We start from the raw sequence: 13,023 nt of genomic DNA, 5'->3' as shown, positions 1-13,023 counted from the left end.
CCCTTTCTCGTCTGTCATTTACTTGGCTTATGATTTGGGTCTCACCCTTGGCACAAGATTTATATTAGTAAGCTCTACCCTGATGCACGATGGTAGAAACTGTGCAGTGGTATAAGCCTTTATCATCACCTTTTCCCAGTTCTATCATTTAAAATGCTATAGTATTTAATTTACTGATGACAAGGGGATTTGAAAGGTATTCTGTGATAAAATATTTCAAAAGGGAAGGGAAAAAATTGAGTCAACACTTTCCTTTTTTTTTCAAGCATATTCATCATCTGTCTCAGGACTTCTGTATTTTATGTATCCTTTGCCTGGAATCACCCCACCCTCTACCCCCACATATCTGTATGCCTCAATCTTCCTTCAGATCTTTGCTCAAATGTCACCTTCTCAGTAATATCCCTGATCCCTCTATTAAAAACCACAAACTACCCTGACTCCTATACTGTATATGCCCATACTTGCCTTTCTTTTCTTTTACTTGATATGTATTTTACTTACTTATTCATTTTTCACCTCTACAAGGGAAGGAGCCTGTTTTGTCCACTGCTTTAGTTAACTCCTAAGCTTAGAAAAATTACTGCCTTGTGGTCGGTGTTCAAATATTTTTTGAGTAGAAAACAAGATTTTCTATTTTAAAACACTTCTTTTCAGGCAATATACAAACATACTGCATTTTTCCTTTTTTTTTTTTTTTTTTTTTTTTGACTTTTTTGTTCTTTTAGGGCCGCACCTGTGGCAAATGGAGGTTCCCGGGCAAGGAGTCGATTCAGAGCTGTAGCCATCGGCCTACACCACAGCCACAGCAACGTGCGATCTGAGCTGCGTCTCTGACCTACATCACAACTCGAGGCAACGCCAGATCCTTAACCTACTGAGCAAGGCCAGGGATCCTCATGGATGCTAGTTGGGTTTGTTAACCACTGAGCCACGACGGGAACTCCTGCATTTTTTATTTTTAATTTCAACATTAAATTACTATCAATTATTAATTATAACTATGAAAATAAATTGTTATTTTTACCTGTTTTCAAGAATGTATACACAATATTGAAAAAAAATTAAACCCACATTTCAGTGTTCCATGTAAAAATTTTGGCACTGAAGAACATTCTTTGACATTTAAAAAGTAGACGGTAATCTATACCTGGAATACATGGCCTGTAGCTTTAAGCTTTGGTTTTTCAGTTTCTTCAGAAAGTGCAGCTGAAGAAACTGTTTCATCGACATCACACTTGGCACGAGACTTAGCAAAATCCTCATAGAGCTGAACCTGTAAAATTCCCAAAGAAAGCAGTAGGTATATTTGCTTTCAATTGTTCAAAACATAACTAGCCAATAACAGCAATAATTTAAATCAGACCTCATCAAAGAAAATAAATTATGCTACCGATATTTCTGATTAAAATACTGTACTGATTATAGATAATCCACTGCATCTTGATAAATTCCTTTTAAATCATATTTAGAAAAAAGTGGAACACATTGTTTGCCTGCTAAAAGACGAATACCACCACTGGTATTGTCATCACAGGTTTTTTTGTTTAATGTGGCACCTTTTCTTTATTGAACTTACTTTAAAAAGTCAGCATCTCATTACCTCTAAAATTTTTCTTTTAATAAATATTAATCCAAATTTTACAAATGAGAGATGGAGGCTCAGAGACCTAAGTAGATAATATAAATAATCATAGAGCTCTCAGCATCTAGATTAGTGTCTTGTTCTCTAGAATCAAAGTGTATATAGATAAATACTAAAAGGTTAACTATACACTGGAGAGGAAAGAAGCTAGGTTTCCAGGTATTATCTGTGTATCTTTTATTCATTAGATCATACTAAATCAAATGAATACTGAAACAGACTGATGCTTGCTAACCTAGAACAAGAAGTTAACATTCAGACAGAAAATTCTGCTTATAGGCCATATCTAAGAGAGAGTTTTCCCTTACAAAAATACTGCATAAGAAAAGGCATATGATATATTTCTTTGATAATGATCTCCATGTACAGAATGAGAACTGTGCAGAAGCCAAAAATTTATTTTAAAAATTTACTGGCAATACAATACTTTAAAAAGGATGAGGGCCCACTTCCCAAGATTTGAAACTCAGCCCTGAGATATGTTAGCTATATAACCTTAAGCAAATTACTTAACTTCTCTGGGCTTCACTTTCTTTATGTGCAAAAACGCGAACTGACAATATCTAAAATACTGCTGTGAGGATATAACGTTATAAGCAGATTTCTGGCCCCTATAACACATTGGCTTATTTCATAATTTTAACTAACTTTTTCAATTAAGTAGATATATAACAAACCAACTATGATAGTGGATTTTGTTTTAATGATGTATCCAAAATGCACATACCCAAATGTATATCTATATAACCAAACAAATTCATTTAGGTTTTATCTACACCTGCATGAAAAAGAATATTCCTCAAGTCTAGGGGAGTAGAAGCTAGATCTGTGTGATAAAACCAAAGGTTTCAAAGCATTCTACTAATAAATATACCACCAACAATCACAATCACCAGATTCCTAACCTGGAGAGGACTAAGAGTACAGTAATAGTCTTGAATGATTTTGGGTGGTAGATCCTGCAAAACATCTTCTTTCATTCTTCTCAAAAGAAATGGCAGGACTTGGCGGTGCAGTGCATCCATCGCAAGAACACCTGTTAATAATAACAGAAAAGATTTTATTCTTTTACAATTATCACCAATTTTATTATTCTTATTCTCCTATTCATTTCTCTTAATAATAAGATTAAATGGCTTCCAAAAAGTTAGGAATAAATTATATTCACTTCCACAGAGTAACTGTATCTCTTTTTCATACCTGCTTCTTGTTCTCGACTGGAACTTCGAGCATCCCTACTTGCTAATATAGGTTTACCGTATCGAGCAGCAAACTGACGTTCAGTCCCCAAAAATCCTGGCATAAGGAAATCAAATAATGACCACAGCTCCAAAACGTTGTTCTGAAAATAAAGAACACCAGTTACCTTGTGTATTGGGATTATTTCCTTACACTTAAAAATGGAACATTAATAAAAGCCCATTGTGATGACACAGATGGGAGATTATCTCCACATTTCTAGGTATGAGTGTGTGTGTGCATGTGTATGTGTGTGTCTATATTTTTGCTATATCAAACTCTCACCACAGTAGTGACGTGAGCCACAGCAGTGACAATGCCAGATCCTTAACCTGCTGAGCCACCAGGCAACTCCAGGAATGTATATTTTAATGTGTAAAATTTAGAGAAAATACTCTATCCTATTTGGGGGAAACTTTTAAGTTTCTTACACCAGAATAAGCCTTGGTCCATATTTAAATCCTACTGGTGGCATCGATCAAGTAACAAATAGAAAAGCAGAAAGATGAATATATTTCTGACTCTTTTAACTCTGAGACTCAGATTAACAGCACAATTTAAGGAATTTGGTCAACATCATCATGAAAACCTAGAAGAGTCTGGTCACAAGTCACATCTACTCAAAGAATTTATGGGTCATGAATAGGCACAGGTTCTTTCCAATTCTTCTTGTTGGAGTTACATGAAGTAAATCAACACCTTACCATTTTGGATGCTTTCCCAGTATGTATGGATCCTAAGGCACCATCCCATCTGCTTACCCCTTCCAGAAGCCCTCCTCACGCTGCTCAAGCTCCGGCCCATCATGCTAAACGATGCTCCTGTATCAGAACCCTTCTAATCTTACTTAGGCTCTGCCCCATGACTCATGGCTTTTTGAAACCCACCTTACAGCTTCAGAGCTAAACTGTTCAGGTGAGGGAGTAGGGAAGAACAAGTCTTTAAACAAACAAAAAACCAAAACAAGTTCTTATGTTGTGAAAGCTACTGTTTAAAAATACTGTGATTCCATTATTTCCATATGAGCAAAAAAAAAATCTTGATAAATCAAACCTAAAGAGTGATTTCCCCCCCCTTTTAAATGGACTTTTTCTTACTGCCATTCAGTTTTCAAATGTTTGTAAGTGTGTTACCTCTTGTGGTTATTAAAATCCATTCACTTCATAATAGTAATACTAAAGTAATCAGTCCATTACCAAGAATAAATTTAAAAGTAACAAATACATAAAGAACCATTATTATTTTAGAGTCAGAAGGAATCTCAGAGGTCACCAGGTGTTTACTCTCCCACCAACTGGAGCATGATGGAAGGTGTCTTCCCATCAGTTAGCTATCCTGTCCAAGCTAGGTGTGAACATTTGCAACAATTCCTCTAGACATAAGAGAACCTCTCAGAAGTATCTAAAGACACTTCCATACTCAGGTATCTTCTTCCTTTTCCAAGGTAAACTTCTACAACCTTTTTTCTTCAAATGCTTCCTAAGCTCAAGTATTCATACCTCTATTATGTCATGATTCACCTTTGAACCATCTCTAACTTTTCAATGTTAAATCAGATTGTGATATTACGTTATTGAAGGAGAATGGCCAGCATGGAAGAGAGTAACTAATGTCTCCCATACTTTGGATACAAGACTACGTCTTTATTATTATTATTATTATTAGTCTTTTTGTCCTTTTAGGGCTGCACCTTCGGCATACGGAGGTTCCCAGGCTAGGGGGTCGAAATGGAGCTACAGCTGTCAGCCTACACCACAGCCACAGCAATGTCAGATCTGAGCCGAGACTGTGACCTGCACCACAGCTCACGGCAACACCAGATCCTTAACCCACTGAGCGAGGCCAGGGATCGAACCTGCAACCTCATGGTTCCTAATCAGATTCATTTCCGCTGTGCCATGACAGGAACTACTTCTTCTTCTTCTTTTTTTAATGATCACACAGGGGCTAGGGGTCGAATGATCACACAGGGGCTAGGGGTCGAATCGGAGCTGCAGCTGCTAACCTACACCACAGCCACAGCAATGCCAGATCTGAGCTGAGTCTATGACCTACACAACAGCTCACAGAAACATAGGATCCTTAACCTGCTGAGCGAGGCCAGGGATGGGACCCACATCCTCATGGATACTAGTCAAGTTCATTACTGCTACGCCACAATGGAAACTCCAAGAATTCTATTTACACAGTCTAAAATTAAATTTTAAATATAAGTTTTGAAACCTGGTTTGCTCAGAAACTGCTACATACCAAATAAACCATTATAAAAGTGAGATAATTACTGGAAATTATCATTCCTAGAAACTAAAAAAACCTCTTCAATTCACTGTCAAATGCAAAGCTTTCTCTCCACATGGCACATATTTTTTTAAAAAGTAAATAATTACCTGGATTGGTGTTCCAGAGAGAATAATTCTATAATTAGCAGTCAGTTGTTTTACTGCTTTTGACAATTTTGTTTTTCCATTTTTAATGACATGGCCTTCATCAAGAATACAGTAGTTAAATTTAATATTTCTAAGGAAGAATAAATTTTAAAAAGTTAGCATTTTTTAGTATATGTCAGAAACAATATGAAGAGTCTTTGAGGCAGGAAAATAATAAGTCTCTTTGAATTTGATACTAAGTTTTTTTTGGCCACCCTCACAGCATGCAGAAGTTCCTGGCCAGGAATTGAACCCAAGCCACAGCAATGACCATGCCAAGCCATTAACCTCTAGGCCACCAAGGAATTCCGAAATTTTTTTAAACTGTAACTTACCTAAAGAAATCTATGTCATTTCTCACAACATCATATGAAGCCACTATCAGATTGTGCCTTTTCACCTGGTGCTGTAACCTGCATTTAAGAATAAATAAGATTAGAAAATGGGGAATCTGCAAAGTTTGTAATATACCTTCAAAAGGGAAACCACAGATGCCACCGTATAAAGTGCTTTCAATCTGCCTACTAAGTCCAGTGTTCCTTTCTGCTTACTCTATACATCCATAACCCTGCAACCTGAAGGTCATTCTTCTTATGATCTGGCTTTGCTGCCCCAACTTAGTCTGATTAGAAAGGAGATGGACATATGAATGAAAATGTGGTGGACCTGTTAATTTTATTAGCTAACACCTCTTCCTTGGAGGCTCTATTCCTTCACCATTCCATGTTGTGCTGGAGGGTAGAGGGAGAGCTATCAATCATGTCCCCATAATCAACAAAGAAATGAAGCATTTGAAATCAGGTTAAGCCATTCACAGTATTTACCCCTCAGTATTTACCCCTTGACCACAAAGGCTGGTCTGGGGGTATGATTCCGTTATCTCCAGTACTGATATATTTAAAGATGGGAGACACTGTTTACTATAATTGTCAAGGTAGGAGAATGTAAGCCTAATTAAGATTGCCCAGGAATTTCCATTGTGGCACAGCAGAAACGAATCCAACTAGGAACCATGAGGTTGCAGGTTCGATCCCTGGCCTTGCTCAGTGGGTTAAGGATCCAGCGTTGCCATGAGCTGTGGTGTAGGTCACAGATGCAGCTCAGATCTGGTGTGGCTGTGGAGTAGGCTGGCAGCTGTGGCTCCGAATGGACCCCTGGCCTGAGAACCTCCATATGCTGTGGGTGCAGCCCTAAAAAAAACAAAAAACAAAACAAAAATAAAGATTGCCCACGGTCATCTTATCCACCAATAGTAGACTCAAGTCCAATAGAGACCAAAACGACAAGTTATACATGGGGAGGAAGAGCAATTTTGATGTACCTGAAGTAAGAATTCATCCCTGAGACTCTCAAATTAATTAATTTGATTAATGAATAAATTTTCTATTTGCTTAAGGTAATTTGAGCTAAGTTTCTACCACTTAAATGGATGAATTCTGGGTTTTTATCTGACTGTGCTTGCAGCATGTGGCAGTTTCAGGGCCAGGGATCCAACCCACAATACAGCAGCAACCCGAGTCACTGCGGTGACAACACCAGATCCTTAACTCGCTGTACCCTCAAGGACCTCCTGGATTAATTCTTTTAAAATAAATTTACGAGTGCAAGCTGTTCAGCTGTGTTCAAATCACCACTCTGCCCATTTCATTAGCTGAGTGACCTTCTTCTCAGGCCCCATGTTTTTCATCTGCAAACTGGGAACAATAATAGTAATAATACCCATATGAGGATACACAATAATGCAATTTTACATAAATGTAAAACTGCTTAGAAAAAAATGCCTGGCCAGTAAGTGCTCAATATACGTTAGCTATTATTAACAGAAGGGCAGCAAATCTATGGACCAATCAACAAGCCATGACTATCCAAGCTTTAAAAGATGAGCTGAAATCAATGATACACCACTCTTCAATGTTTGTATTTAGGAACATAAGAGATAAACATGAGAGAAAAAAGATAAAGCTAAGGAACTCTAATGTTTCGGTGGTATCAGGGCAGCTGGAGCAAGCCACTGTGGACCAAAAGCATTTTTGGGGAGACGGAAGAAGGAAGAGAGAAATCTTAGGGAAAGCAAGTAGAGAATAAGGATACCAGAGAAACACCTAGGAGGTGCGATGATCACAAGACTCCCATGAAGGGCATGGAAAATGGCTCTGGTTCCTGACAGTTTCCTAGCTCCAAAACTTAGAAAGCTCAACTGACTGTTACTAATAGCTAAGTCCTTGAATTTTGATGAGTCTCACTGATTACATCTTTATTATAATTCACTCACCTTTCTTACATAAGTTCAAGTAAGTTTCTACATCTGACAACCAAAAAAACTAACTAGAATGCATCTTTAATAAATTTGATTCTTCCCAAACTACTAAAGCAAAAGATAAAACATTTTCTGGTTATATACTTCTTACCTTACTCTTTCAGTGGGAGGTCCAGTATAATGCAGTGGATTGAGATATTCTCTGGAGCAAAATTTACCCACTTCATCCACCCAATGGCCAGTTAACGTTGGCGGACAAACCACCAAGGAAGGAAGTGGCATACATTCTGCCAATTTAGATCTTGCATATTCCTGGGCCCTTTACAACAGCAAAGCACAACAAATTCATCAGCTTGTTCACACTTCTGAGCATCTGAAAGCCTTCTTTTAAAATAACATTTAAAACTACCTGTGACAGTGATCTCCTGCTAGAATGCAGATGGATTGTAAAGTTTTTCCTAAACCCATGTCATCACACAGAATTCCGTGAAGCTTATACTTATTAAGAAATGCTAACCAGTTCACACCATCCTGAAAGATTGGGAGAAAGAGAAAAATGATAAATACGAATATATAATAAAAAACTTTCTTGTAAAGAACATGTTTACACAGACCCCCCCCCCAAATCTGCATTTTTACAGGTAAATGGATGTAAGACACTAAACACAAGAATTTGCTAAAACCATTTAAAAACTCTTCAAGGCACATTTAAAAGGAATAGGTACTATTTATATTTACAAGCCTTACCTGCTGATATTTTCTGAGTTCAGCATTGATTGGTACTGGAATTTCATAATTTTCTAATTTTTTCCCATCTAACAATTGCTCCAAAAAGTGTCGCTCCTTGGCTTTCAACTGGATTAATTCTTCTGACATATTTGGAGGATCTGGAATGCCTGCCTAAAATTATTTTTTTTAAAGTATATTAAAACTATTTGCTACTATTTTTCCACCCTCAGATTATGAAATCATTTTAAGTCTTATCAAAATATAATGCAGATGACAATGCTGTAAATCAACTGCACTTCAATTTAAAAAATACTGAAGATTATACACACATACACACACACTGCGAACAGAGAAAAAAGTGATTCAAAAGTAGTATGATTTTAAAGACTAGAAGACAAATATTTAAGAATCTGACAGGTATTAAAGTGCTATAATGAGACTACTAAATGAATACATTTGATGTATTTTAAAGAACACAGCTACAACTTATTTTTTCCCATACCATGCATTACTGGATAAAGAGGCAAATAAAGTTGTATAGCTTAAAGTGAAATAATGTTACTAGACCATCTCAATTTTAGTGTTATAATTCCTTAGGGTATTGGTTCTCAAAATGTAGTTTGCAGACCCCTCATGATTCCTAAAACCTTTTCAGTCCTTGATATCAACTATTACATAATAAAAGAAAGACACTATATGCTTTTTTCACTGTGTTGACATTTGATTTGATGTGTAAAAGCAATGGTGAGCAAAACTGCTTGTGCCTCAGAATCAAGGCAATGTTACCAAGCAGTCACTGTATTCATCATGACCATGTACAAGTTTCACGTAAGAATGTCCTTGAAGCAGTAAAAACAATTTTATTAAACTTCAATCTTGGAAAGGCACATCTTTTTAACATTTTGTGCAATGAAACATGAAGTACACATAAAGGATTTCTGCTGCATATCATGCATATGAGAGCATAATATGTTGAGGAAAAGCATTTACAAGATTGTTTAAAATCGTGAGCTGACCTAGCCATTTTTTTTTTTTCTTTGTCTTTTTGCCTTTTCTTGAGCCGTTCCTGAGGCATATGGAGGTTCCCAGGCTAGGGTTTGAATCGGAGCTGTAGCTGCTGGCCTATGCCAGAGCTACAGCAACACAGGATCCGAGCTGCGTCTGTGACCCACACCACAGCTCACAGCAACGCCAGATCCTTAACCCACTGAGCAAGGCCAGGGATCGAACCTGCAACCTCATGGTTCCTAGTCGGATTTGTTAACCACTGTACCACAATGGGAACTCCAGACCTAGCCATTTTTTACAAAACATTTTACATGAATGGACTGACAAACTATGGTTATTCTGACTTGGGAATTTGGCTGACATTTTCTCAAAAACAAATTTGTCATTTCAAGGAAAACAACTGACATAACTTGTTACCAATGATAAAATTCAAGCTTTCAAAAGAAACAAGTGCTTCCGAATATTTAAAAATAATTTTATTTTCGCCACGACAGTAACCCAAGTTACAATGTCAACAACACCGAGTACTTAACACTAGGCCACCACGGAACACCTAAAAATAATTTTCTCATTTCTTTTTTTTTGTCTTTTTTTTTTTTTTTTTTTTTTTTTTTTGTCTTTTTGCTATTTCTTGGGCCGCTCTCGCGGCATATGGAGGTTCCCAGGCTAGGGATCAAATGTGAACTACAGCTGCCAGCCTACACCACAGCCACAGCAACTCGGGATCCGAGCCGCATCTGCAACCTACACCACAGCTCATGGCAACGCCGGATCCCTGACCCACTGAACGAGGCCAGGGATCAAACCTGTACCCTCATGGATACTAGTCGGATTCATTTCCACTGCTCCACGATAGGAACTCCAAGACTATCCATTATTTGAAAAGGCTTCCAAGGTATTGCTCACTTTTTTAACTATCTGTCTCTGAGGCTGGACTTTCTTCATATACCTCAACCCAAGGAACATGCTGCAAGAGACTGAATGCTCAAGCAAATAAAAAAAAATCCAGCTATCTACTATTAGTCCAGGCATTAAAGAGATTTACGAAAATGTCAAATGTCAGTCTTCTCCCTCATTTTTTAGAAAATAGTTTTCATTTTAAAAATGTTACTTACGGTAATATTAATAGGTTTATTTGTTTTTGGGGTTTTTTTGGGGGGGCGGCTATGCCTGTGGCATGCGGAAGTTCCAGGGCCAGGGAACTAAACCCACACCACAGTAGTGACGCAAGCCACGGCAGTGATGCCAGGTCCTTAATCTGCTGAGCCAGCAGGGAACTCCTGGGCTTATTACTTATATAAATTAATAAATTTTTTACATTTCTCAGTTTTAATTTCTATTATAGAAAATATGATAAACAGAAGCTCTTTTGGGGGTCAATTTTCAAGAGTATAAAGAGGTCCAGAGAACAAAAAGTTTGAGAACAATTGCTCTATGAAATGTAAAGTTAGGAGTTCTTGTTGTAGCTCAGCAGGTTAAGAACCCAACACAGTTTCCGTGAGGATGTGGGTTCACTCCCTGGCCTCGTTCAGTGGGTTAAGGATTCAGCATTGCTATAAGCTGCAGCTTGGATCCAGCATTGCTGTGGCTGTGGTATAGACTACAGCTGCAGCTCTGATTCAGTCCCTAGCCCAGGAACCTCCATATGCTGCAGGTGCAGCCTTAAAAAGGAGGGGGGAAAATGCAATTAAGTTAAATTAAAAAATATATAATTCTGGGAACAGAATTTCAATTAAATTCAAACGTATGTTCCTTATAATACCAGACACAGTATCAGAAGTAATATATGTACACTGAGTCTTAAGAATGACCACATGTTTTTTTTCAAAGGGTTTTAGAGCTGGAGTTCCCACTGTGCCTCAGTGGGTTAGGAACCTGACTGCAGCAGTTCAGGTCACTGCCAAGGTGCAGGTTTGATCGCTGGCCTGGTGCAGTGTGTTGAAGGATCTAACATAGGTCATAACTGTTGCTCAGATTCAATCCCTGGCCTGGGAAATTCCACATGCCACAGGTGGGGCCATTAAAAAAAAAAAAAAAGAGTTTTAGAATTAACAACTTTATCAAGTAAGAAAAAAACAAACATTTTAACACATCTAATACCATAATGACAATCATCAAAATGAGGCCTTTCTGCACTATGCTTTACAAGAAAGTAATAAATCTTCAAACATTATCCACATGGATTTTTAAATAAATGACAACCAGATATAAAGACACACACTGAGGTACATCTAACAATAATTAGGATGTATAAATATTCCTCAGCGCCAGGAACACTTCCTTTGAGTAACTTCCTCACTTCAATTCCTATAAAGTTAGCAAGTTACTAAAGATAGGGAACTAAAGCTTTTGTCAAAACCACTGGTTGATATTTCCTGAATCCTGACAGTATATATTTCAGAAAAGTACATAATTCTTCCTATAACAGAGCAAATCAACATAAAGTAGAAAGGAGTTCCCTGGTGGTCTAGCAGGTTAAGGATCTGGCATTGCCACTGCTGTGGCTTGGGTTCGATCCCTGTCCCTGGAACTTCCACATGCCAAGGGCATGGCCAAAAAAAAAGATAAAAGTAGAACAGGAATGTACTTGAGTCACTTGTTTCTACCGCTGTTTTCAAACTTAGAGCATCTAATCTGCTATTAATCCTATTCAGTGCGTTTTATTTGTAATTATATTTTTCATCTCAAGATGTTCAATTTGATTGTTTATATATCTTCCATTTTGCCCTCATTAAACTCATGCCTTTCCTCTACCTTCTTGAATATATGGAACCTATTTTAATGTCCTTGTATACTAATTCTATTATCTGGGTCATTTCGGGGTCTGTTTCTATTGACCGACTTTTCTCCTGGTTACTGGACATGCTTTCATACTTGTTCATTTTCTGATAGGTGCTAAAAACCCTAAGTCTGAATGTGTTGGGTACTGAACTTTTTGAGGTTAAATATTTTTAGGGTTTTTTTTTGGGGAGGTGGGGGATGTAGTTAAGTTACCTGAAAGCAATTTGATCCTTTTAAAGCCTGTTTTTATGCTTTGTTAATGGGGGTTCAAATCAGCCTTTTGTCAAGGCCTAATCTGGCCCCACTACTCAGGTAACATACTTCTAAGGACTATACTTCTACCGTATATGGTAGGTCCTTTGACTCAGCTTGGTGAAAACACCCATTCCTGATGCTGTGTGACCTCTGGGAATTTTAACTGTTCCACCTACTTCTTACTATGAATTTGCCCCCCCCAATCTCAAACATACATTCTCATTCATATGCCCAGATAAATGAATACTCAGCCTTTGCGTGGACCTCTGGAGCTTCCTTTCTATGCAGCTACTTCCTCTCAGGCACTCTGCCTTACAAATTCTACCCATCTTGTCCTCCCCACAGTCTGAATCTTTTAGCCTCAGTTTAGGTTTCACTTCCCTGTCGTATGTCTGGAAACTCACTCCAGGCAGTAAGCTAGGGGACTTCATTTGTTCCCCTTCTCTCATGTATCACTCTTCTCTGCTGCCTACTGTTTAATGTCCGAAAATCATTGTCTGATTCATTTTGTCTAGTTTTCAAGATAAGGTGGGAGGATAAATCTGTTTTTCTATATTGGCTGGAAACAAAATATGCATCACTTCTTTGTAATTTTCACATCTATCAAAGGGAATCTGGAGTTCCTTTGGTGGCAAAACAGATTAAGGATCTGGCATCACCACTGCTGTGGCTCAGGTCGGAGC

General features: G+C 37.8%; 1 protein-coding gene across 5 annotated transcripts in view; it reads right to left on the bottom strand.

Annotated features, from left to right (window-relative positions):
* Nucleotides 1-13,023, bottom strand: part of BTAF1 (B-TFIID TATA-box binding protein associated factor 1) — a 109,842-nt gene that overhangs the window by 12,456 nt on the left and 84,363 nt on the right. For all 5 annotated transcript variants that reach the window (XR_014826618.1, XM_003359291.6, XM_084994847.1 and 2 more), the window contains 8 exons: nt 8,315-8,467; nt 7,977-8,098; nt 7,719-7,886; nt 5,646-5,723; nt 5,272-5,401; nt 2,846-2,987; nt 2,551-2,681; nt 1,151-1,276 (listed from right to left, as the gene is read on the bottom strand). Coding sequence is in view for 4 of the 5 variants with exons in the window: in XM_003359291.6 (XP_003359339.3) it covers nt 1,151-1,276; nt 2,551-2,681; nt 2,846-2,987; nt 5,272-5,401; nt 5,646-5,723; nt 7,719-7,886; nt 7,977-8,098; nt 8,315-8,467 (1,050 nt within the window). In the remaining variant the exon portion in view is untranslated. The remainder of the gene's footprint in view (nt 1-1,150; nt 1,277-2,550; nt 2,682-2,845; nt 2,988-5,271; nt 5,402-5,645; nt 5,724-7,718; nt 7,887-7,976; nt 8,099-8,314; nt 8,468-13,023) is intronic.

The sequence above is a fragment of the Sus scrofa genome, chromosome 14, assembly GCF_054392235.1.
Source record: "Sus scrofa isolate SSC_HxYL_T2T_F1_AM1 chromosome 14, Sscrofa_HxYL_maternal_Yorkshire_Landrace_v2.0, whole genome shotgun sequence".
NCBI lineage: Eukaryota > Metazoa > Chordata > Mammalia > Artiodactyla > Suidae > Sus > Sus scrofa.
Note: the sequence above shows the minus strand (reverse complement) of the source record. Positions and strands in the feature narration are given on the sequence as shown.